Source organism: Zalophus californianus, chromosome 14, assembly GCF_009762305.2.
Source record: "Zalophus californianus isolate mZalCal1 chromosome 14, mZalCal1.pri.v2, whole genome shotgun sequence".
Lineage (NCBI taxonomy): Eukaryota > Metazoa > Chordata > Mammalia > Carnivora > Otariidae > Zalophus > Zalophus californianus.
Window position 1 is genome coordinate 72,492,346 of NC_045608.1, and position 27,007 is coordinate 72,519,352.

Genomic DNA, 27,007 nt, shown 5'->3' on the forward strand with positions numbered 1-27,007 from the left:
TAGAGGTTTAATCAGACTAAGTAGGTTCCATCCTTTGGGAAGACTCTAGGAGTGTGTTCTTTCTTTAGAAGATACATTATGCCTAGGTTTCTCTATTTTATCTTAGCAATCATGAATGCTTAATGCCCAGATCCATTTGTTCATTGGGGCTGCAAAATAGCAATATTTGAATTCTATCACTGAGTTTTCACTTGTTAGTTGGAATAATATTATAAGTGTATGCTTCCCCTTCACATGCTGTGTGGTTACATAATCATAGAGTTATTTTAAGAAAAACATAATAAAGGTTTGATTCTTTAGCTGGTTTTCAAGATAATAATTTGGTTCTCTGTCAACCTCAGAAGTGACCAACTTTTATTATTTTTTTAAAAATACCTTTATGAATTCATACATTCATGTATATTTGTTGGGTTTCAATTCATTGCAACTCTCACCTTTATTGAATATCAGATTGTCTTCATCTTTGGTCTGTGGGAGCCTCTTTGATTTGATTCCTGAATCCATTTGATGTGAGCCTATTAGTCTTTGGTTGTTTCCTTTCTATCTGGTTACGTCAAGATATTTCAAGCTCAATTGATAGGTGTCCTATCTCAGGCCAGGAATCAACCAGTTTTACAAGAACCCCTTGTTTCTTGCAGTGCAAAAAAAATTTTTTTTTCAAAATCCCTATCTGGGCATTAGGGGTATTTGTTATTGACAATGTCTCTAGACTTCTTCAGTGGATAGAACTAGGACAGACATAAAATGCCTTTCGAGTTGAAACTGATTTTCTGATTAAATTTTAGGAATGTAGGACTTTACATACCTCTTCTATTTTACATCAATATGTCCTTTCATCCACACTAATCTTCTGGTTCTCAAGGACACAGGAGATGATAGAATTATAATTTCTCATGATTATTCATTTGCTTTATCCTGTATTACATTAGCTGCAGAATAACAATAATAATATTATCACCATCAATAATTATTGAAACATTGATTTGTGCATACACTACCCCTAGTCTCCCTTATTTTTGACTTATGACTATAGGATAGCTACAATATCAGAACATGTAGCCATTACAAAATAAAAGCTCCCCCTTTTAACTCTCACTTAGTCTTAGTTCCTAACATTTGTTGTTCATCAGTTCACCACTGGGGTATCTACCCTGGTCATTTAGGAGCTCATTGCTCAGTAGTTCAGTAGTTCTCAGGATCATGGGAGTAATACTCCCTGGTTACTTAGATGTTGATAACAGCTTGGGTGTGCTCTTTATAGTTAAGCTAACTTTTGTTAACTATAGAATCCTTGAATCACATTTTCTTACCTTAGGTATTTCAAATAAATTACTTCAGTTCCTTCTGGCATAAAATATGGCTGTCCAAAAGTTTGATCATAATTTAAGTTTCCCCCTTTCTTTTTTTTTCAGTTATATACCCAGATTTATTTTCCAAAATTTACAGAAATTTCCAGACTCATCACTGTTCTTGAGAAATGGTATATGAAAGTATTGTTTTCCTTGTAATCTCATGAACACTGGGCATTAACATGATCTTACATTTTTGCCAATCTGAAGGGCCAAATTTTTATTTTATTGTTGCTTTTGTTTTCATTTCCCTGAATATCAATTCTCCTTGGGCTATATACAATGTTCTTACTAATTTGAAGAACTCCTTGTATCTTTTTTTTTAAAGATTTTATTTATTTATGAGAGAGAGAGAGAATGAGAGATAGAGAGCACGAGAGGGAAGAGGGTCAGAGGGAGAAGCAGACTCCCTGCTGAGCAGGGAGCCCGATGTGGGACTCGATCCCAGGACTCCAGGATCATGACATGAGCCGAAGGCAGTCGCTTAACCAACTGAGCTACCCAGGCGCCCAAGAACTCCTTGTATCTTAACAAGATTAACCACTTTTGTGGGTGTAGCAAATATTTTCTTTCAGCCTATAATTGTTCTTTTTTTTTATTATGTTATGTTAATCACCATACATTACAGCATTAGTTTTTGATGTAGTGTTCCATGATTCATTGTTTGCATATAACACCCAGTGCTCCATGCAGTACGTGCCCTCTTTAATACCCATCACCGGGCTAACCCATTCCCCCACTCTCCTCCCCTCTAGAACCCTCAGTTTGGTTCTCAGAGCCAATAGTCTCTCCTGGTTCATCTCCCCCTCTGATTCCCCCCCTTCATTTTTCCCTTCCTACTATCTTTTTTTTAAAGATTCTATTTATTTATTTGAGAAAGAGAATGAGAGATAGAGAGCACAAGAGGGAAGAGGGTCAGAGGGAGAAGCAGACCCCCTGCTGAGCAGGGAGCCCGATGTGGGACTCGATCCCAGGACTCCAGGATCCTGACCTGAGCCTAAGGCAGTCGCTTAACCAACTGAGCCACCCAGGTGCCCACTATCTTTTTTTTTTTTAACATATAATGTATTATTTGTTGATAGACATTGGGGAGGGTATGTGCTTTGGCGAGCGCTATGAATTGTGTAAGACTGTTGAATCACAGACCTGTACCTCTGAAACAAATAAGTTTCCCCCTTTCAAGTCATGTATTCTTTCTGTCCAGATGCCTAAAAGATTTTTTTTAACTCAGCAAAAATTTCTTGAATTGAACTTTTTAGTATTTGTTCTGTTCCCTTTCTTTGGTTTTCCTCCTCAAGGACAACTATTACTCGTCTGTTAGACCTTCCTTCTCTTCTATTCATCACTCTCCTGAATTCTCTTTTACTCTCTCTTAATTTCTTTTTGTTTTGTTTTTTCTTGTGCTTGTTTGTTCATCTAGTTACTCTTTATTTTTAAAAATTTTTTTTTACTTAGTCTTTCTTGAGTTATACCACCTCATTTCTGAGTTTTTTTCCTAATTTCAATTTACATTACTCTTGCATATCTGGCATTTAATTTTCTTAATGTTCTTTAGCTCATTTTGAAATAGTAAATTTCAAAGGTTTGATCTACTATCCTTGCGTATTTTCAATCTCTTTTTGGGGGTGTGCTTGTCTATAGGAATGGTATACTCCTCAGTTTATTTTGTAAGGTATTTAACCTCAACAGATTTTTGATGCTTACTTTCTTTCACATGACCTGTTCCTCTACATTCCCAGATGTTCAAATAGCTTTTCTAAATATACAGAGCTCCCTCTCCCATTGTTTTCATTAGACCAGAGCCGAGGGTTCAGCAAACTGTAGCCTGCAGGTCACATCGGTTCAGGTCCTATTTTTGTTTGAACCCCACTGAACTAAGAATGGTTTTTGCATTTTTGAAGAGCTGTAAACAAACAAACAAATGCAGGTGAATACATGACACGGATAATGTAGGCTGCAGAGCTAAATATTTACCATCTGGGCCCTTTACAAGAAAAGTTGGCCAAACCCTGACACACACTAAAAACTGTACAGCATCTTGCTTTCCAAGTTTTCATGACTTTGCTCTCTTCTACTTTTATCTGGACCTTCTCTTCCCTTCATTTCTGTTGGTTCTGTCTGCTCAAATTTCAACTCTGTTGCCAGCAGTTTGTCCCCGGCGTAAGTCCTGTCCTGGAGAGGAGATTTTGTAGGCTAGTTTTGTGTACTTAGATTTACTGTCCACAGATTGGCCTGCTGCATTTTCTAGCATTAGCTGATAGGTATTTTAGAACTATTTCTGTTTTGAAGTTGGATGCCTCTCTCTGATTTCTCCTACACAGATGCTGATAACATGCAAGTCCTAAGGTTGTTGGTGGTTTGTCCACATGGCAATTATATTTCGGGGTTTGAGAGTATAGCTCATTGCCTACTTTCATTGGAATTGTCCAAGTGCTTGTGGTTGTCTATCTAGTCAATCAGTCTCTTATTATGGGAAGATTCAGGAAGATTAAAAACTGTATTGTCACCCCTGCCACCTGCTTCCCAGAATCACACTCACTCATTTTTATACAACAACTTACTTAGTAGATTATGTTAAATTTTATTGCAGGAAAATGTTTACCCTGGATATTTCAATACACTAAGTAAATCATCATGTTTATTTTCTTTCTGTTTTTTCTCCAGAGTCAAGTTCCCATTACGTAATCTCCCTAAAAGCTTTTAACAATGCAGGAGAAGGAGTTCCACTTTATGAAAGTGCCACCACCAGATCTCTAACAGGTAAGCTGAAATAGTTCATCCTCTTATGACAAGGTAGCCAGTGTTTAAGTTGTGGTGGGGGGGATAAAAACCTAAAGCAAAATACAAAGGAAAAAAACAAAATGTATGTAATCATGTTCTGAGCCTTGAGTGTATATGTATGCATGCATATTTGTGTATACGTGTATGTATATATACACACACATAGTTCATTATCTTCTTGGTTTACAAAATTAAATGAGAGGAAGTCAGTCTATAAATTAGTATGTGGACTTAGAGAATATAGATCTCTCCTTTTCTGTCTTCTCTCAGTAGCTTATATTTTGGTGGCTCAATACCACTCTTCATTCTCGTGTGCATCTTGTTTCATCTTGCAAATCAGTGCAACTGAGGCAGGAAAGTTTCTGTGCAAAAGCCACCAGATGCCCAAATGGCCACTTGCTTCTCTACAGAGGATCCTTCAAACTAATGTGACAAGGAAGGACTGACCTCCTGGGACTGGTTTGGACTAGGCTGAGTCAGACAGGTGACCTTTTCCTGAGCCAGGCCGATAGGTCACCCCAACAGTGCCCAGAGCCTTATGATATTTAAAGATCTGGCTGCTTCCAGGGTTTCACACCTCTAGGAGTTCTTAATGTGAGTTGGACTGTGAAGGCAGAACACACACACACAAAAAAAGAGCCGAAGGAACTCAGAACGGAATGGATAAGAGAGTGAGATGCAGGAAATTTACAGAGACTATTTGTGAGCAAGGCTGAGCTTACTCAAAAATAGAATAAATACCACCCCTGGGGGGCTGTTCAGAGTCACTGGAAAGTCACACAACCATCCCCAATAGCTTTATGTCTGAAATCTGGAAGTGAAACCCAAGAGGTCCATCTTTTTAGTGAGTTATTTGATCCTGCCCCCTTTCAAAATCCACAAGCCTCAGACCTCATTTAAGTCATCAGTTACTTTCACCTTAATGAGAATAAAGGATCTGAGAGCAGGATTTCATAGCGAACACTAGAGAACATGGAAAACTGCTGGGTGCCTGAGTATGAAGTCCTGACAAGGAGGAGTAAATCACCTTAGAATAAATAGTGGGATCTGTGACTTCTGCTACCACCTAAGTTTATGTAAACTTTGTACAGTTTGTTTTTCAAGCCCACAAGCTCCATTCATAGGCTCTCTTGAAAATACACAGTTTTAAAGTGAATTCAGAGTTGTTACATGATGGTTTCCAAATATACCATCACTTCATTAAGTTCAACCAGATTTTCTTGTAAGGCAAAGTTGTTGTTCCAGAGTTTGCTTGAATCTTTGGCTCCTGTTTCCAAGGTCTATGATCAGCCTAAAGTGGTATGCAAAATTTTGAGTATGTGTCAATGTATTTCTTTATCTGTGGAGACAGTGTGGCTCTCTCATTGTGTAATCAAAAGGGCACATGTCTCCCCAAAAGGGCAAATAGGCAAATAAGAAGTATTACCTGAGAGAATGTCTACTGTCAAATGTATTATCTCTAAATAAGATGAGGTGTATGGAGGTTCAGAATAGGAAACCATGAGATAACATGATGAAGGGTATCTAGAATGTTCGCTTCCCCTTATTCTCTTGTTCTGCCAGTAACAGTGTTCTTTGGGAGATACCAGGTCACTTTAGCTCTACTTGTTCTTTCCATAATTTGTATTTAGTAAGCTATCTCTTTCCTGTCAATGGTAAAAGATGTTGAGCACCTACTCACCAATGTGACCTTGAGCTTGTGATCAGGCAACACAAATTATACTATGGCTAGTCTTTTTAAACACCACTTTCTTACCAAAACTAAAGCCCACAAAGAAGAGACACTCAGGTGACCAAAAAAAAAATCAATTTTGAGCAGAAAGCAGTAGTAGTAAAAATAGAGTTTACATAAACCAAAGATAAGCTGCTCACAAAGAACGATTTGGGACATTAACTTCTGCCTTCACATTTGTTGTCATTCTTTAATCCTTGGCATATGGCATTCCCAGAGTGGTTTCTAAAACACCAGTAATCCATAAGACTATTTTTCTCTGATAAGACTCTAATTCTAATGGATCTGGAGGAATGAATGGATACCAAAAGTTGGAAATTATGTGAGGCATTTTCTTATTGAAGTAAAGTCAGTAGGGGTTTGAAGAGGAATGAGTAAAACCAGTCCTTTCTTGGATGTGGCAGACTTATTTTATTGTGTTTCCACACATCATGGAGAACAAAGGACAAATAAACGGAATCAGAGGTTAAGGTTCTGGGAGAAATTCTATCAATAAATGTGTCATAGTACCACAGAGAAGGCATTCTCTGTCTCGGAGCTCTACAAGTATTCCCATGAGCAGACTTGGAAGAGGCCAGCATAAAGTAAATAAAAAATCAGAGGCAATAAATGCATCAGACTGGATTATCAGGCCGTGATGATTTCCACAACACCTGCTCTTAGGTGGAGCCTCTTCTCTGAAGCCTCATCTCATCCTGAGCATATTACTATTAGAGCTGAGGAAAGTTTCGCCAGGTCAAATGGGTGTGTTAAGAGTTTTATTTGTGCAGTAGAGCTTTTTAGTTCTTAATGTTGCAAGAACAAGACATTCTGAGCCTGGAGAAGGGAAGAGGGCAGGGGAATAAGGAGGTGTGTTGTTTGAATTTGTTTATTCTCAACTGTTTTATCAATGTCCGAATGAAGTATAATCCAGATGTAAAATTGTTATTTTTTTAAAAGCTTGTTTTGAGCCTTAGTATGTGAACTGAAAATTCATGAACTCTTACCAAAATATTTATTAGGAATTGAATAGGTTTCTCTTTTTAGCAAAAAGTTTGAGGCTATGTTTTTTCTTTTTAATTTTTATTTAGTTTTTACTCTTGAATATAACCACTGCAAATCAACAGCATATAAGGCACCTAAGAACTGGAAAAAAGTTATTTAGCAACAAAAAATGGTGTTTTTTAACCAAAAAAGTGCTTTTAATTTAACTGTGCTGAGAGAAAGATAATTAGCAGTGTATGGAGCATACATGTATTTAGAATAGTGCTCACTATCCACTAGAACATTCTGCTTTGTTGGAAAAGCTCTATATCTATACTATCCAAGATGACAGGTTGGCTTATATGGCCATGGGATACTTAAAATTGGCTAGTGCAACAGAAGAAGTGATTTTTAAGTTGTATTTAATTTTAATAATTTAAATTTAAATTGTCCGTGTAATTAGTGGCTCTTGTATTAGTACAGATCTAAAGGAGATGGCAAGTAGAATGACAAGCCATGCCTGAAAACAAATTCTCTAAAAAAAAGCCAAGAAAAACTTGGCCAGGGATAGAAATTCTTAAATTATGTAAGTCCATAGATAAATACCAACAAACATTACTTGAAATTTGAGGGACACATTCTGGAACTGAGACTCCAAGAAATTCCACAAGTCATGAAAAATACACTGTTGTAAAATCCAGAAAGAGCCAGAGTGGGTGTTAGCATTTCTTGAAGTAGAATCACTATTCTTCAAAACCTTACCTATGGCACCTGTAGCAGATTATTACATTCATATCGGTTTAAAAACCAGGTTAAGCAAAGAAACAACATATATGGTAAAACACATTATGTAGGTTGGTCAAAAAAAGTTTGTAATTCAGAATAGTCTTCCTGTTGTGTATAACATTCTTCTTGGAAAGTTGGCTTAGAAACAAGGGAGGCAGCACCTGTTACAGTTTGGCCAAAACACCTGCCACCGATACACCGACCTGATGACTGATCGGGATCCTCCTAGAAGCTCTTCAGCTCCCCCTTCATCATTCCATAAATCCATTTGGGTTTAAAGGAGCCCTTAATAAAAAGACACAATCAAAGGAAATACAGAAAGCCTGGGCTCTGTCATTAAATTTTAAACACACATTTTTCTTTTTCTCTCTTTCTCTTTTTTTTCTTTCCTTTTGTTCTGTTTTTGTTTTCAGGTTTTATGTTTTGCTCCAAAGACCACAGCCCAGTAAACTACTAAATAATTCATTGGAAAACAGAGCGATGAGTAGGGGGTAGGCATTTGAAATACAGTGGACAAAGTGAAGTAATCGTCAAAACCAGCCAATACTTGCTTGGAACTAGGCTATTTAAAAATATAAACTCTGTATGTACACTGCTTCAGATACTCTACATTTTAGCAGGAGAGCTCCTGAAACGTCCTCAGATGCCCAGCCTGAGGGCTTTCTTCTTTTTTTTTTTTTTTGTTAGTGAGAATACATATTACATGATTTAAAGGTAAATTTTCAAAAACTGAAAAGTCTTAGGCTTTTGTAAAAGGCTTAAAATTGGACTCTTACTATGGCCACAAGACAAACTCTTCTGACTGGGATATCCACAGCATAAAAATGAGTACAAAATTTTTCTAGAGAGTTTTCTAAAACCACACATGTCATCGTGCAGGTTCTGATTATGTTAATCAGGATCAAAGTCTGTGTGTACCTCAGTTTGTTCTGTCTCCCCAGCCATAAAGTTTTCCCATGGAACTTGACACTTTGGAACAAGTAATATGGAATATAGGTATGCCTTAAGAGCCTTAGTTAATTACTCTGTGGGAAAGTGGGTAAAACAGATACATCCATACTTTCTTTAATGATTTCAGTCTAAGAAAACCTGCCACGCCAAGTGCTAGAAGAAACCTAGTTATCAAACATGTCACTGGGGCACACGGGCCATGGACCTGGTCAGTCTGGCTTTATGCAATCATAGCCATAGATGGATTGCTGTAGACCTCAGAGCCCTTTGGGCTTTATTACTTGTTTCTTGCCTAAACAATATTTATGCAGATATAAGCTAAGCAATAATGAAAGCATTAGAGAAACCGAATCAAGTTAGAAAAGGAGAAAAATAAACAAACTTAAAAACAGATATTGGATAGGCATTTATTTCCTTAACAGGAGGAAATAAACCAGACACTCCTTTTGATCTTGTTATTTTAAGTTATCTGTATAGTTATAAAACTGACAAGTTCTATACTAGACCTTTTAAGAAGCAATGTGCAAAACGCCAAGACGAAATGGACTTTTTTTTTTTTTTTAAGATTTTATTTATTTATTTGAGAGAGAGAGAATGAGAGACAGAGAGCATGAGAGGGAAGAGGGTCAGAGGGAGAAGCAGACTCCCCACTGAGCGGGGAGCCTGATGCGGGACTCGATCCCGGGACTCCAGGATCATGACCTGAGCTGAAGGCAGTCGCTTAACTGACTGAGCCACCCAGGCGCCTAGACGAAATGGACTTTTAAAATATATAGCTAGAAGTGACCGCCAAAAGTGGAGCTGATAAAACCACTATAGGGAAATGAGTGAGTTACAGAAAATAGTATTTTTGTAATAGAGCAATACTGTTTCTAATGAGTTTTCCGATTGAATTAATTGTATTTTTTTCTGTTCTTCTCATGTTCCCTTTCATCATTATTGCCATGCATTTAACTCATTGTGACGTGTTACCACTGATATTTATTTTTTTAACTCTTTTATTTATGTATTTATTTGTTTGTTTCATTTGGCGGGTTTTTAAACCCAGATCCCACTGACCCCATTGATTATTATCCTTTGCTTGATGATTTCCCCACCTCGGTCCCAGATGTCTCCACCCCCATGCTCCCACCAGTAGGTGTACAGGCTGTGGCTCTTACCCACGATGCCGTGAGGGTCAGCTGGGCAGACAACTCTGTCCCTAAGAACCAAAAAACATCTGAAGTGCGACTTTACACTGTCCGGTGGAGGACCAGCTTTTCTGCGAATGCAAAATACAAGGTGAAGTTCTAACTGATAGCGTAAAATTTAAGATGAACTGTCATTTGCTTAAAACATTGTTTTCAATGCTTCCTGGGCTGTCATGAGTCATTTTGCTGCAGTGGCACTAAATGGAAAACAAAGCATTTTAATAACACAATATCTAAAATTAGAATGGGAATAATTGTATCTTAGGAAGCAATTCTAAGGCAAGGTAGAACAACATCAAGAAATGCAAAATGTTACCCAAATTCCACCAGATGCTGCATTTGTGTAAATGATTTGATTCCGTACAAGGAAATGCCATTTTCCTTTAAAAATAGCAGGGCTCCACTTTCATTTTCGGGATAGATTTTGGTGTCTTTCTTTTTATTTGGAATCTAGATGGACACCAAAGGCAACCCTATTGTTACAGAGACCCATCTTATAGTGCATATGCCAGGGAACACAGCTGGAAGATTTTGTTACAAAGTCCTTAGAAAGCACTCTAAGCCATTAGCATCTACTTTCTCAGTTAGCCTTGAAACACACTCATGTGGTAAAGAAAACCACAGGGCACACTCCCCTTTAACCAATATGAATTAGACCAACCCCTTTCATTGAGTCATCCTACAACCCTGCTAAGAGCTCAGTAGAGACGGATTGTGGAGGCATTGTTTTTACTACCTCTAAATCTCTGTCAGCCAGCCTTAGCAACTCCAGCAAATAGTTGAATACAGGGACAATTTTGTTACCTCCTAAGCCTGCCATAATGTTAGTATATACAAACAATACACAAAATGTAGTCTAAAATGAGAAAATCAACAAGTGACTATCAAGTACCTACTATGTACCTAGAGCTGTACTAGATGATAGAGGCAGTTACACACAGTTTAGTTGTTGCTACTTAACATATCATTGATAATTTTGGAATGAGTAAGACACTCAGTTCCATTGATCCATTGATACACTTCAAAGAATTCATAAGTTATTCAAGTGACATAATATATGAAAATGCATTTAAAACATAAAGCTTCACCAGATAATGATTTGGGATGAAGAAAATAGCTTTTTTTTTTTAAAGATTTTATTTATTTGACAGAGAGGGACACAGCGAGAGAGGGAACACAAGCAGGGGGAGTGGGAGAGGGAGAAGCAGGCTTCCCGCGGAGCAGGGAGCCCGACGTGGGGCTCGATCCCAGGACCCCGGGATCATGACCTGAGCTGAAGGCAGATGCTTAACGACTGAGCCACGCAGGTGCCCCAAGAAGATAGCTTTAAATATAAGATCATACATGTTCCCCAGTAACCAAGGAGCCAATAGCTCAATCCTGGCACTCCAGCTTCTTCAGATGCCCCTTATCTGAGAAGAGAAGATCCCTTCTCTTTACCATTCCACTGGGGTAGCTCTCAGAGAGAATTTGAATCTCCTGCTATTTCATCCAGTGTCCTTCCCACTAAACTGCCATCTTGCTTAATCTAGCCTCTAGCCAGTGGTGATTTCAGGAATGACAATATCCTTTGGGAGTGTCTAACTCTAAAGACCCTAGAGATAAATCAAAATCCCACCAATAATATTGTAAATCTGCCTCTTTCTTCCTGTAGGCATGCTAGATCTGCTTCTAGTCTCTTTCAAATTTTAAGTGGTATAAAATTCACATTTCATCATAAATTAGTTTTTGGTCGAAACCATTTTAAAAAGCTTTCTTTGGTACTGTCACCCTGCTAGGTCAGGTATTTGGAAAAACTCTCCTGGCAAGTCCAAATAGTATCATTGATATAACATATGTTTTAAGTACCCTATTCTCTCTTTATATACAGATTGCCCAATTCTAAGTTTACTTTCAAAAGACTACTTTAAAAGATAACATTATCGGATAAGACGACCAATGAAACATATGAGAACATTAAAAAAAAAATTCTCTCTTTATATACAGATTGCCCAATTCTAAGTTTACTTTCAAAAGACTACTTTAAAAATTTTATGCTCATAATTGCTGTACTTTGTTGATACATTCATTTCACAGAATGGCCATGGGTACTTTGCCAGTATATGAAATGTTCTGCAGGACAATGATTATTCTCTGCAGAATGGCTTAAGTTCCAGAATTTCTTGAGGCAGATTATTTTGGTTGAATAGTTAATACCAGCACACATGGAATTATTGAGTCTCACAGAGAATGCCTGTAAGACTCAACCCAATAACTATTCCTTGTAAGCTGAGGCTGATTTGTCTCATGGATTGAAGTTTCGGAAGAGAAAAAACATTCTGCCCCCCTTCGTACACACCCACACTCTACATCCTCACCCTGAGAGGAAGAGTTTTAGAGGAGAGGGGGGTGTAAGTTGGGTAGCAAGGATAAATACCAACCATATCAAGCCCACTAGAAAGTAATACAGTAAGCTTACATTTTACAAATAATGTTAATAGGATGCTTTGGTTTTACATTGGGAACTTCTCAAACTACTTTCGTACCTATTACTTCATCTCACTCCCCAACACAGCTTTATGAGGTGGGCAGAACATATACAGGATAGAGGGGGGGAAAAAAGAAATACATGGAGTCTAATGACTTGGGTGCAAGAGTTGGCTTTTCTATGTCCTGTCATGTCATTGAACTTGCTCAATCTCATTTTTCCCATCTATATGATTGGAATATTCACACCTACTATAAAAAGAGTAAGATTCTCCATAGTTAAGCATGTATGTAGATCCCTTTATAAAGACATCATTAGGTTGTATAACTTGAAAAAGTTTTCCCATGAAACTTCAGCTGGAGCTCAGGTGACCTAATGGCATTATCCAAGGCTATCCCCACAGGAGTACTCTTCTACTTCATTTAATCCCAAATCAAGCCATATTCCAGACGTTTATATTTTGATTGTCTAAAACTCTGTTTTGATTTTCCTTATCAGAAGGGGGAATTTTCTGTAATTTACTTTCTACTGAAATGATTAATCACATGTTTTATATAAATTTCTATTCGAAATACATTCACTGAGTATTGACTAGTGCTTACCAGGTATAACATGGCTATCCCAGAAGACACAAAGTTGTGCAAGACTCAGTCACACCCTCAAGATACAATTCAATAGGGACCTTAACACATTCCTAAGTTATATATCATGTTAGACAACGCATGAAATATTGTAGCTAACATTTATTGAATACGTTCCCTGGACCAGATACTATGTTTTACTTTACAGACACTTTAAGTAATGCTAGGAGGTCAGTGCTATGGTTATCTCCATTTTATGGATAAGGAAGTTGAGGCTCAGAGTTGCATTCTATGTTGCATTCTATGCTTTCAAAAGTAACTGGCCATGATTTTCCAAAGTACTTCTAGGCTAATGATTTATTCTGAACAATAACCTTCCATGAAGTTCCTGAGAAAACCCAATGAATCCATGGTATTTACAGAAGGCAAGTGTGTCATTCTAAAACACAAACAAGGACAGTATTGCTTAGCGGCCTCCCAAACGCCAGTGATGTTTATGTTCAAAGAGACTAGTTTTATAAAAGTATGATCTTTTCTTCCTAGCTGAAATATTTCTCATTGTCCCATTTCTCCCCTTATTTCCGTTTCTAAGACTTAGAGGTGTTCATGATAGTGAAGGAAGATAGGGTTGGAGGTTATGTTTCAGCTTGTCAGATACTAGCTGCCCATGTTGTGTTTTATTTGATGAAATTCTATCTTCCTGAGTCTACACAGTATTTTCACATTTACTTAGGGCCCATGTTTTTATAGCTATTTTAAAGAAGAGCTTCTGATAGATGTTTATGAAGTCATCACTTTATTAAGATGGATGGGCACATCATTAAAATGTTATTAGTACAGTTAAATATTTTTTTGGTTTTGTAATGAAATGTAGGATTTTCATAGCTATAATCTAAGGATTCATAGTAGAATAAAAAAGATATACCGCACTACAGTGGTATAGGAGGAGATAGGTGTGACATAAGTGGGGAAAAAGAGCTTTCCTTGATTTTCTAAACAGAGATATTAACAAATATAATAAATATAAAAGTGAAGGTAAATAATAATCTTTGGGGAAAAAAATCAAGATCTAAATACCAAGCATAAATTGATACTTATAAGAGGCATAAATAGGCAAAATTTGCCTGATCACATAGAAAATATTCATTAACCTGGAAGATTAACTTGGTTTTTTTCTTCATTACCATTTTGATCTCTTGAATAAACAATAAAAATAGATACTTTATTTTTTGCTCAAATATCTTTAACCTGCTATTCAAAAGACAAATGAATTCAAAAGATAAGTAATACTAACACAATTATAATCTTTTAATACATATCCAATTTGTTGTTCCCTTCCTAATCAATTGCTCCAGTGACCATACTTATATGTGTGTTTCATGTGAACTTTGCATAAAAAGAAGACCACACAATACAACATTGCTTTTGTTTATTTTCTTTATAATAGCCCAACAGATTCTGGAATCACTGAAAGTTTGTGCTATAAATAATATTAAAAAATCATAAGTAGCAGATCTCTAAAAATTAATTTTATTACTAGTGGAAAATAATCATGATGATTTATTTAAAATGTATAAATTAAAACTACTGAAAAAAAGATTGTGATTATTACAAACAAATGAAAGTTAAAGTCACTGCAGATTAGCTTAAAAATAGAATTGATGGAAGCAAGCAGAATTGGTCCTGAGACAGTGGTTATTACCCCACTTGGGAAAATTGATCAGCTAGCTGCCCCTCTGAACATCGCACCTGATTTGATCCATTGTGTTTTGGAGCTACCATCAGCCAGTGTAAACTGGTTGACAGAAAAGAAGTAGAACCAGTGCTGTGTCCTAGGTCTTAGGCTATTTGGAAATAGACTGTTTGTTATTTGGTCGTCTCTTTACATGCTTTGACTTAGCAAGTTGATAGAGTTCATCTTCTCTTTGCTTATTCCCCACTGGTACAGTCAGAAGATACAACATCTTTGAGTTACACAGCAACAGGCCTCAAACCCAACACGATGTATGAGTTCTCTGTCATGGTAACAAAAAACAGAAGGTCAAGCACGTGGAGCATGACTGCCCATGCCACCACATATGAAGCAGGTATGTGAAGAGAGTCTTACTTTCAAATTTCGATTTTTGATGGTGTTTCCCAGGTTTTGTGGAAGTTGGAACATATGTGCATTATGATGTCTAAGTTATACCTTATCCTGCAGAAAATATTTTATACTCTGTGGTTCAAAGCACTTTTATATCTAGTTTATTATCCTCCCCACTCTAGAAAAGAAGAAAATGAATCCCCAGAGGTTTGAGTGATCTGGTTTTAATCTGGGCATTGACTCCGGAGATCTGAATATAATTCTTTCTTTCAATACCTTTAAGTAAAGGCAGAAATCCATGCACTGAACTCTGTCCAAAACATTTGAGTCTTTGATTAGCAGTCATGGTGGGTATTACTTTTTTGGAAAGAAATTAGATACAATGCATTACAACCATAATTGCACTGGTGTTTACCATAAATAACCTCAGCTGGGTATGGGAAGAAGTTTCTGGGTGGTTATGTTCACTCCTTAGAAATAAGACAACGCAATGGAAAAAACCTTCATGCAATTTGAAATAGTTCAAATCACAGGAAAGTGTAATTCACTGTAAATTTTACCAGTCACATTTACTATGGATCATAAATGTTGAATTTATAACCTTAACAGATGTGCAGTGCACTTGGCTTTTACATTCACAGAAATCCAAAGTCTGAAGAATACAGGGTTTAAACTGCTGTTTGATTGGTTTCATGGTATTCTATTTAGGGGTAAACTAAACCACACATTTCCAAATTTTAAAATATATATACCAATAAAACTCTCTGGGTAAGTTGAATTTCTTTTTCCATTAGAATTTGTCCCATGGCATTGCAGTTCATTTATTCCAAACTACTACCTTAACTCAGTTCACTGTTAATATTTCTTATATTTTTGTGGATACTTCTTTCTACAAGAAGTTTTCTAGTTTGATTTAATTTCAACACCCTTTTTTTTTTATCTTCTTCTATTTTACATGTTTACACGTATTAACTCTTTCTCCTAAAAGTCTGCCCTGGATGCCAATATTCACAGCTTCTTAGGAAGAATAAGACATGATGAATGGGTTATGTTCTATGGGGAGAAAAAGGGCCCTGCTCTTCCTTTTTATTTAAAAAGAGATGAAAGGAACTAAACATAAACCAGTAAGACATTAGGTCTTCCCTGAGCGAAAGAGAAGGAGCAGTAATTTCCTCTTAAAGCAAGCAAATTCATTCATTTTTCCCTTTCATAAAAATAAAGTACACCCTATCATCTGGCTTGATAAATATATCCTATTCATTTCTCATCAACTGCCTAGCCTTGTAGGGACACCAACGGTGAGACCCATGGCTGACAAAAAGATATTAACTGCTAGAGAGTGGTTAATAGGAAGGTGATTGTCAAAACAGATAATGATCTGGACAAAAGTGTAAATAGCATGTGGATGAGATCCCTGGGTGATGATGAGAAGCAAGAAGTAATTCACAAGTGTCTGCAGACTTTATAGCTGTGAGAAGGAAATGAAGTGAATGAAATAATTCTAGGTTTGCTTCTAATTCTGCAGTAACATAAAGACTGTATGGGACTGCATAGTTATGCACTTGTGCTGAAATTGCTTGTGACAAAGGTAAGAGTGGTTGGCAAATCCTTGAAATAAAACACCTCATTCTGTCCAGGTGATAAATCCTTAATTTTACTCTAGTTAAGTAAAATAGAAAACACTGGAAGGACACCTGAAATAATGCAAAAAAAAAAACAAAATCCTGAAATAACATAAGAAATACAACCATAGAGTTTTGGCTAAGTTGGGATCCAAACAAACAGATCCAAGGAAAAATCCTGTCTGGAGAAATAAAGGGAGGTTTCACAAAAGAAATAATAATTGAGCAATGGCCTGGGTGGATCATCAGGTACCCATTCCAGGGACTTCAAAGGAAAGGAGCAGCATGTACAAAAGTACACAAGCCAAGTATCAGAAAGATGTCTTCTAGAGAAACTTATGAATGGTTCAGAGTGACTAGAGCACAGTATTCATCAGACAACAAGGGGAAATGAGGCTGTAAAAGAAAGTGCAGTAAATACCAGGGCCTGATATTTATTATTTGTTATCTATTTACATTTTTAAGACTTTATTTATTTAGGGGCGCCTGGGTGGCTCAGTCTTTAAGCGTCTGCCTTCGGCTCAGGTCATGGTCCCAGGGTCCTGGGATTGAGCCCCTCATCGGGTTCCCTGCTCAGGGGGAAGCCTGCTTCTCCCTCTCCCACTCCCCCTGCTTGTGTTCCCTCTCTCGCTGTGTCTCTCTCTGTCAGATAAATAAATAAAATCTTTTAAAAAAAAGACTTTATTTATTTGAGAGAGAAAGAGAGAACAAGCAAGAGAGAGCGAGCAAGGCAGAGCAGGAGCAGTGGGGGAGGGGCAGAGGGAGAGGGAGAAGCAGGCTTCCCGCAGAGCAGGGAGCCCAACTCGGGGCTCGATCCCAGGACCCTGGGATCATGACCTGAGCCGAAGGCAGACGCTTAACTGAGCTGCCCAGGAGCCCCCAAATATTTATTTATTTATTTATTCATTCATTTATGAGAGAGGGAGAGCGCAAGAGAGAGAGAGAGGAGGGGGGAGGGGCAGCAGGAGAGAGAGAGAGAGAGAGAAACTCAAGCAGACTCCTCACTGAGCGTAGACCTCCCCCCCCAACTCAGGGCTCGATCCCACAACCCCGAGATCATGACCTGAGCCAAAACCAAGAGTTGGATGCTTAACCAACTGCACCACCCAGGCGCCCTTCTTATTAGTTGTTGTTTATCCAAAGAGGATTGGTAGTCAATGAAGAATTTCTGAAAGGTCACCTCCAGGCAGAACCCATGAGATTGGAAAGGAACAGACCAGAGCCATTCTGCTTGATTCAGTAGGCATACCTGAGGTTGTTAGGGCCACATTCCTATCCAAATAGTGTGCAGTTTATATGATAATCCTAAACATTTGAGCTATTGATTCCAATACTAGAACCTCTGTTCACCAAATTCACAGGGCTTGAGGAAGAAGAAAAACTTGTACACCACCTAAAATAGATTAGGTGTTAGATTGTTGTTGTTGTTTTTAATAACCACTCCTTCAGTATATTATTTTGCTAGGTGAAGTTGAAGTCATTTTATATTTTTTGAATACCATAACAGATTCAGTGAAGCAAACTAATCATCAGCATTTGACTATTTTCTAAATAAGCATCAATTTGAATTTTAGCCCAGTTAAAAAGCAGATTATTCCTGACTAGTTAGGAAGATCTTTTAGTTACTCCCATAATCAGACAATTCCTTATTATGCTTGGTATAACACTCTAAGTCAATTTGTGACAATATATTACCTTCCTATCTATGGCTTAGGAAATATCTTGAATGAACTCTTTATGAGAATAACCCTTCTCAAGGTAGTATTGTCTCTTTGGTATTTTGCTATAACACATCTTCTTTTCCTGCAAGAATGTCCTTGCTCTTATTTCATTAAAACCATATACCTACACAGTTTCTTACTCAGGATTCAACTACACTAGACCTATGTCTGTTCCTCCTTCATCTTCCTTCCTTTTTTTTTTTCCTTAATTTAAATATATTAAGTACCTTCTCAGGATATTATGATTAGGTGCAGCTTTGGTTAACCTGGAATACTAGTGGCTTTGAGAATCAGGGCATTAAAAATAAAATGTTATGATAGATGGAAATGTTTGATGTCTCCTCCATTTGAAAATAGGGTTGCTCAGATTCTGCATGATAGGGCCAACAGAAGAGCCAAAGAGAATAGGAAGAGTGAAGAATTCAGAATTAGGACAAAGTTGTACCTATCTTGTAGTACAGAAGCATTATCATGCAGAGATCTGGAAATTCCTTCAGAACCCAACCATAGAACTTAGACATGTTCTGAAATTTTGTATGTCAAACTAAAGGTAACAAAAAGAGACTGTCAATAATCAACTTGGAGTATTATGCTTTGCCTCGAAGGAAAACTCACTGCATTTCAAAGCATAGACAGTGAAAATCAGATCTAAAGAAGCCTGGAAGATACTGGACTGGCTTGGCCAGTTTACTGCCACATTTAAAATATTTAAAATTTTGTTGAGCACAATATAGGAGGAAAAACAACTTTCTCTTTATTCTTTTAGGTCCTTGGCTGAGACCCCGCTATAATAAAAGATAGATTAATAGTAGAAAATCAAACAGGAGTTTAAGAACATGTATACCTCCTGGATACATGGAGGATACCCAGGAACACTGAGTAACTCCCTGAAATGGCCCAAGCCATCACCTTAAATACAATCTCCAACTAAAAACAAAAGAATACTTTGGGGGTTAGGGAGCCAGTAATGGGAGGTTTTCAGGCAAATCACAGTAAACAAGGGTGTCATTATTATACAGATTTAAATTCCTGCCTTCTCCCTAATAAGAGTTTGTAGAGATTTTATCATCCTGCTCTTCCTGATACAGAGAGGGAGACACTCTTATAAATACAAATTTCTCTTATAAAAGGTAACATCTACTAAGTTTTCAGAGCTTTTCCTATGTCTACTGTCTCTTAAAAATATTCGGCCTAAAATAATCCTTATGCCAAAGAGGCATATTTTGGGGTGATAAATTCTGGTCCCTTTCAACAACGTGTGGGAAAATTAGCTCTAAGACCCCTATGGTCTCATGCTTTCTCATTCCATGACAGGCTGATACTAAGACCTTCACAGATTCCATACATCCTCTATTTTCAAATATTCCTTAGCCTTCTTGCTAAGAGATACCTAATATGTTTACCTAAGCAAGATCTTTTAACCTGCATTTAAATTCATTCTTTTTTTTTTCCTTCTTGCATTTAAGAAAATATAGAATTAGATGACATTTTTGTTTTAAAATCCTACAGTTTTAACAGGACTCTGTCTCTTGGAGACATGTAGCCATCAATCTCACTAAGTATGTGTACATTTCTTCGTTCTTATAATGATTCTTACATGTTTAGCGTGGCACTCGCTTGGAAATATCCATTATACTTTTCTACTCTGTATTCATACATATTCTGTTCTCCTCTCTATAGTTACACCTTTGGAAGTCATTTAACTTCCACAGAAAAACATTCATTTCTATATATTTGTTTGGTTGCTTGTTTAATTAAAATACTTGAAATAAATCGTAAATGGTAAGATCAGCATGATATACTGCATGATGGATTCTGAGTGTCAACATCATGATTAGAAGTCCCATAAATGTCTGCTTTCTTTCACATCCAATGACAAGGCCTTGTCTCTGTTTCATCTCTCAGCCCCGACCTCTGCCCCCAAGGATTTGACAGTCATTACAAGAGAAGGGAAGCCTCGTGCTGTCATTGTGAGTTGGCAGCCTCCCTTGGAAGCCAATGGGAAAATTACTGGTAAGCATCTCTGCTTGATTTCCAGCATTGCTCTGCTTGGCCTGCAATTGCTTACCCCATGTGCATGGCTCATGCCTTTTGTGTATTAGTTTTCTGTCCCAGCATCTCAGTGGACTTCCCGACCCTTTCTGGTTGTCTCTTCTTGCCCCCTGCTAACCATGGAATTTCTTCTAATGGTGCCTACAAATACACATTTCATTTGAGTTGCTTTCTGAAGGATGTGTATTTCAATTAGTTTAGACCTTTTGTTTTTCAACTTGTGGAGCATTAGGACACTCTTCTAATGGAATGTCTCTAAGCATAAATGACTAAAACGAAGCCAGTTGTTTAGCAGTTATAAAATACAAAAGACACCTAATGACCGTGTATTTTTGAGTGGCACATACAAAGGAGGTTTGTCTGGGGGTTTTTAGTTTCTCACTTAGCTTTTAGATTCTTACTTAAATCATAAGGTTCGTAAAATACTTAATATTGACTGACAGAAATTGAACTTAATGAATATTTCACAGTGACAGATTTTATTTTGCCAAATATTGCTGATAACATCAATGCCTAATTAAAGCATCCATTAGAAGCCTGTAATGTTAATTTAGTATGAAAAATATAATGGAGTTCTATCAGAGATTTTGCATTTAAATGATCACTTTAGGCTTTTAATAGATGTCTCCATAGCATATAATTATTATGAAAAATATTGTATAACTAAAAATGTGCACATTATAGTCTAATTAACTTGAACCACTGGGTTAGGCACATGTAAGAGTCACTCCTTTTTCTTCTTTTTTTGCATATAAGAAGTAGATAGCACTATTATAAATTAACAAAGTAATTCAGTCATTCTGTGATAACAGAGATAAGCATGGAAATTATAGTTCAGATGGCACACTTACTTTGTATGAGTTACTTTCTGAATTTTCCAAAATGAAAAGATAATGTGAAAATTCCAAATGTGATTTAAATTTAAGCTGAAGACTTGTTTTCTCTAGGAAATTGTTCTGAGTGCAATAGCAAACAGAAATTTCATTTGAGCTGACAAATATGGAAAAAGAAGAGGGATATTAAATCTTCCCAAAATCGTATATGCTTAGTTGTCACTCTGCCAGGCTTTTTAAAACTGAGGCTGGCTCATTCCAATTTTCTTTTTCTTTTTCCCCTCAATGTTATGATTTATTTTCATTGGTTCTATTTCAGTACTTTTGTAGATTTTGATTTGTTTACATGATGACTTTTTTATTATGTTATAAACAGTAATTTATAAGCGTATGGTAAATCAATAGATAATAAGTTTAAGAAGAGAAAAACACGGTAGAAGTTGTCTAAATAAAAACAAGTTCTGATGGAAAAAATATATTTTTTTAGTAAAGGATAAAATAAGCCATATACTACCTGAATTCTCATCTCTTATTTAAATAAATCTTATCAAGTAGTCAATGTAAACAATAGAATGTGTTTTCAACTCTGGAAGAAGTTTAGTTTTGCTTTTTTTAGGGAAAAAATGGAAGTCTGCCCCATGTTAAGAAATGCAAATGAATCTAAGTAGTAAAATACTGTGTGCCGAAATTGCAACCTTCTCCACATATTTTATTTAGAGTTGTATGTTCAGTATCCCTTCTCTCACAAAGGTAAATTAAAAGTATGGAGGCAATACTTTTTACCTTTAAGAGCTTAGTTCATTTATTAAAACCCAATTATTATTTTCAAGTTGAGATATTTTGACTCAAGTCAACAGGGAGCAAACATTAAGAACCCTTAAGACAACTTCTTTTCCATATATATTTTGATTCTTTCAGTCAAATTACTTCCAGAACACAGGATGATAAAATATTCAAAATACCATATAGCAGAGGGCCCAGATTTACTACACTCAGTTTCTCATTAAAGTACAAAGGAAACAGGAGTTCTTTCCCCGTGTATCAGAGCATGTGTGTGCCTATGCAGAAGAAGGTGCTCACATCCTCCCTTTATATTTCTTTGTTTAACCACATCCCTGCATGTACACAGCCATAAAGCAGGGTGGTTAAGGACCCAAGCTTCTGAGGGAGATGCCTAGGTAAGTTGACTTTCCTAAGTGCACTTTCTCATCTATAAAATAAAGATAGTAATAGAACCTCTTTTTGTAGAATGTAATAATGAAGTGCTGAGGAAAGTCTCTGTTGTCCAGTGAGAACTAAAACAAATGAACTATTATTATTCCCATTTGAAATCCATTCTAGGGTGAGGCTTTATTAATGTACTCTGCATAGAACCCAGATCATCAACTTGTAAATATATATACTTTAAAAAGATTAAACAAAAAAAAGAGGAAATGAAGGAGATCTAGATAATGCCAATACCTAAATTCCTTGATTATAAACTGTCAGTTTAGGAATTTGGACTGACATTTTCAGGAGAGAATGGTTCAGAATGAATTAAGCATTCATTATAAGCTTGGCATCCTGCTAAGCACTTTAGTATTGTTAAGTGATCCTATCTTCCTGTTATTCCATGTTGAAATGAAGAGATGAGGGGTTTCTAGGGTAAATACTTCCCCAAAGTCAAATAACCAAGAAGTAACGAGCTAGGATTTAAAACTCATGTTCAGACTCCACTATCACACTATGTTTTGCTCCAGCTTATTAGTATTCAACTAGTCCAAATCAGTGATTCTTAACTGATTTATGATTTAATTTATCTGAGGGAGGATTGAGCATGCTATATTTTAAAAGCTCCCCAAGTGATTTTAATGTACAGCTAGGGTTTTGAAACGTTGATCTAAATAAATGCAACATCCAACATTATTTATGATCAGAGACCAACATAGTTAGAAGAGTTAGGTCTTCAGAGATTGTTTCCTTATCAGTACTTTCCAATGGATAAGATTATGGTATCTTTTTTGTGTGTCATGTGATACTCTAGTCCAGTTCCCCTTTCTTGAAATTCTCTTCTCTCTTGAACTTTTTAAGATCATCTACCCACTTTTCTTCCCAATTTCAGGCTACAGCTTCTTGGTCTTGTTAGCGAACATTTCTTCCACCTGTTTCTTAAGTAGATCTTTTTAGTCCCTTTGTTACTTTCTCTGAAAAAGTGTGTATAGTAAAGCCAGGGCTTCAGTGAACACAAACTTATGTCTCTGAAATCTGTATTTCCATCCAAGGAATTCTAAATACACATATTCTACCTCAGATTGTACATTTCCACTTGCCTGTCTTATTGGCATCTCCTTCTATTCCCCAACCCGTCTTATGCTCCCTTCTTTCTCTTTTTTCTTTTCTTTTTGTTTTTCGTTTGTTTGTTTGTGTGTGTGTGTGTGTGTGTGTGTGTGTGTGTTTTGTTTAGTTTTGTTTTGTTTTTGTCTAACCCCTACCATAACCAGCCAAATAATGCACTATTATATTCTGTAATAGGTTGTAAGACCACCTGGGATTGTGGACCAAGCTAGGCATTCACCTCAATCATATAAAAATTTTTTATGTTTATCCAGTTGCAAAAGTTGGATATTTAGCCATCTTGACTTCTTCCTCTATGTCCCCTTCCCATATAATCAGTAGAGAAAAATCTAAATGCTCCTAATACAGGGCTGAAAATTCTATGAGAACAGGTTTCAGATTTTGTTCAAAGCTTTCTCTTCAGTATCAATATTCTTGACACTTAGTAGGTAATTAATAAATATTTGTTGAGTAGAATAATCATTGACTTGCTATTAAATCTATTGTTGACTTGAAATAAAAATTCCACCTCTTCCAAATATAATACTTCCTTAATTACTAATATTAAGAAAAAAAAGGAGGAAGGAAGGAGAAAAAGAAAGAAAAACAGAAAAAATAAATGTAGCATTTACTAAGTAGTCACTATATAGAAGATAACATAATAGGAATACCCACGTATGTGAATTTCTTAAAATACATTATCTCAGAGCAACTTATTTTCAGATAAGAAAATGGAGGCATACTTAGATTAAGCAAGGTGCTCAAGGTTGCAAAGCCAGGAAATGAAAGACCTATGAGTTGAGGTCAGGTATTCCTGAATCCATAGGCTGTTATTTTTTAATAATTTTTTAAATTTTATTATGTTATGTTAGTCACCATACATTACATCATTAGTTTTTGATGTTGTTCCATGATTCGTTGTTTGCATATAACACCCAGTGCTCCATTCAGTACGTGCCCTCCTTAATACCCATCACCAGGCTAACCCATCCCCCCACCCACCTCCCCTCTAGAACACTCAGTTTGTTTCTCAGGGTCCATAGTCTCTCATGGTTCATCTCCCCCTCCGATTCCCCCCCTTCATTTTTCCCTTCTTACTATCTTCTTTTTTTTTTTAACATATAATGTATTATTTGTTTCAGAGGTGCAGTCTGTGATTCATCAGTCTTACACAATTCACAGCACTCACCATAGCACTGTTTTGTTGTTGTTGTTGTTGTTGTTTTTTAGGAAGGAAGAAATGGGTCCTTCATTATGTATTTATCTATAGACATGATTATCAGAATCAATTTTTGAAAGATGAGGAGCTCTTACTGGGCTGAGCTCCTTGCTGGTAGGCATCATCTTGGTCTTCCTGGTACTTAGCAGCTGAACCATGGAAGGGAATCAGTGATCTGTGGGAAGAAGTATGGAAAAAGACAGAGGAGAGAGGTGGAATTGAACACTTTCTGACACATTCTTTTTACAGTTACAATAACCTCTTTGTAGAATTAGTCAAAAATGACATTTGTATGGTGTTAACATTTTATATATATTTAGACAAATGTAATTCTAATGCGGGAATGCCCACTTGAGTGAACAATCCCAGGTCTTATTACCTATGACAGGAGATAGTTCTCATTATTTGGCTAGTTACGGTAAGAGACAAAAATGAAGTAGAAAAAAGTAAGAGAAAAGAATGAAGAAAGAAACTTGGACACGGGGAAATGGACATATAGGTACAGAAAGTTTCTGAGAAACCAATGAATTTGTTCCAACCTATGTGGATATGGAAATCTCTACAGTAAGACTGCAATAACAGATTTAATGTTCTCTAAACACACCAAACTCATATATCCAGATAAAATTGTATGCTTTCCTAAGGCCAATTTTTAATGTTTTGAATGTTGTAGTAGTATATTTCTATTCTGCATCTCAGTTCTCAAATTTACACACGCACACACACACACACACACACACACAAACACACACACACAAGATCCATAAATACCAGGAAATCACTTCAAATACAGTTTGGAATTATCAGAACCTGATGCTTGTACCTTCAATCATACTTATTTGATGTCAGAACTACCATTTTTAAATGGTTAATTGAATACTTTTTACAAAGAAAAAAAAACGAAAACACAAGGAGGGCAGTTATTTTTCTTCCATTTGACAAATAAACAAAATCAGAAATAAATGTAGCTGACCTGGGTGAGAACAATTCTCCAAACTTTCAGTGTCATCAGGCATTTACAACAGCCCATGATAACTCTACGGTTGCATTAAATGTTATGAATGTAAAGCGTCTGTGCTTACTGGCTAGAGGATTTCATTCAATAAGTTAGTTTCAATACCTATTATGTGAAGACAATTTTATTGGTTTCTCTGAAGAATAAAGGGTAATACAAGATATGGCTCTTGAACTAAAGGAATGTTTTTATCCTTTTGAAGAGATAAGACATGCACATAATAAAAGTTAAAAAAAAAAGTATTACCAGTACTAGGGTCTTCTATTCAGTAGATGTGGTTCTTTGAGGACAAGAATGGAGACTATTCTGATTCAAAAAAATATTAGAAGATTTTATTGATATTGATCATGGGGGCTGAGTTATAAATGAGTCAGAAACAACTCCTTTGCTCAGTGATATTTCACAATCCCTTTTGAACTGTAGTATTCCAATTTTAATATTAACCAGAGAGTCCTACAATTTAAGTTTTACAGAATTCTTTACCTTCATCTTTTGTCTTTTACTGAGTGGTGTGCATTATAAGACATTCATAGCTGCAGCAGCATCATCTCAATGAATGCCAAAAATATACAGATTCCACATATCGACTAAAGTGGTGATTCCTGACCTTACTTGAACACAGAAATCATCTGGGGTGCAGATTGCCAAGGTCACCATTAGCCTATTATGGTATCTATTGCTGTGTAACAGTATCACCACAAATTTAGCAGCTTAAAAACACATTTGCTATCTCAGTGTTTCTGTCTGTCAGGAATCCATGCACAGGATTTACAGACCACAGAAACCTTGTATTTTTAAAGATGGCAGATATTTTTATTTTGAATGGTCTGTTCCATTTTCAGTTTCTGTACACTGAGGCAATGATTTGTCTAATCTTTGCAATATCAAAAAAATTATTACTTGCTTAAATGAATACTGTAGTTTATAGACTGTGAATGTATAATACTCATTGCACATTATATTTGGGAGACATGAGTGTTTAGAAGCAGAAGTATAGTTTGTGGTCAGTACACTAAACCCAGTCGCATTCATCTTTTTCTACAGCTTACATCTTGTTTTATACCTTGGACAAGAACATACCAATTGATGACTGGGTGATGGAAACAATCAGTGGTGATCGGCTTACTCACCAAATCATGGATCTCAACCTTGACACAATGTACTACTTTCGAATTCAAGCACGAAATGCAAAAGGAGTGGGGCCCCTCTCTGATCCCATCCTCTTCAGGACTCTGAAAGGTTTGAATCATTTCCTAGTACAGCAGTGCCTTTCTTTTCCTGGGGGATTGTTGTAACATACTTACGGAGTCTGCATTAGGAACTGTCTTTGCCTTCTCTGTTGGCAACAT

General features: G+C 36.6%; 1 protein-coding gene across 3 annotated transcripts in view; it reads left to right on the forward strand.

The window, feature by feature from the left end:
* The window catches only part of DCC (DCC netrin 1 receptor), a 1,177,272-nt gene that overhangs the window by 1,039,733 nt on the left and 110,532 nt on the right, over nucleotides 1–27,007 (forward strand). For 2 of the 3 annotated variants that reach the window (XM_035724067.1, XM_035724068.1), the window contains exons 16-20: nucleotides 4,014–4,109; nucleotides 9,611–9,843; nucleotides 14,749–14,887; nucleotides 20,132–20,239; nucleotides 26,703–26,897. In XM_035724067.1, the coding sequence (XP_035579960.1) occupies nucleotides 4,014–4,109; nucleotides 9,611–9,843; nucleotides 14,749–14,887; nucleotides 20,132–20,239; nucleotides 26,703–26,897 (771 nt within the window). The remainder of the gene's footprint in view (nucleotides 1–4,013; nucleotides 4,110–9,610; nucleotides 9,844–14,748; nucleotides 14,888–20,131; nucleotides 20,240–26,702; nucleotides 26,898–27,007) is intronic. The other variant, XM_035724069.1, reaches the window with a different exon arrangement.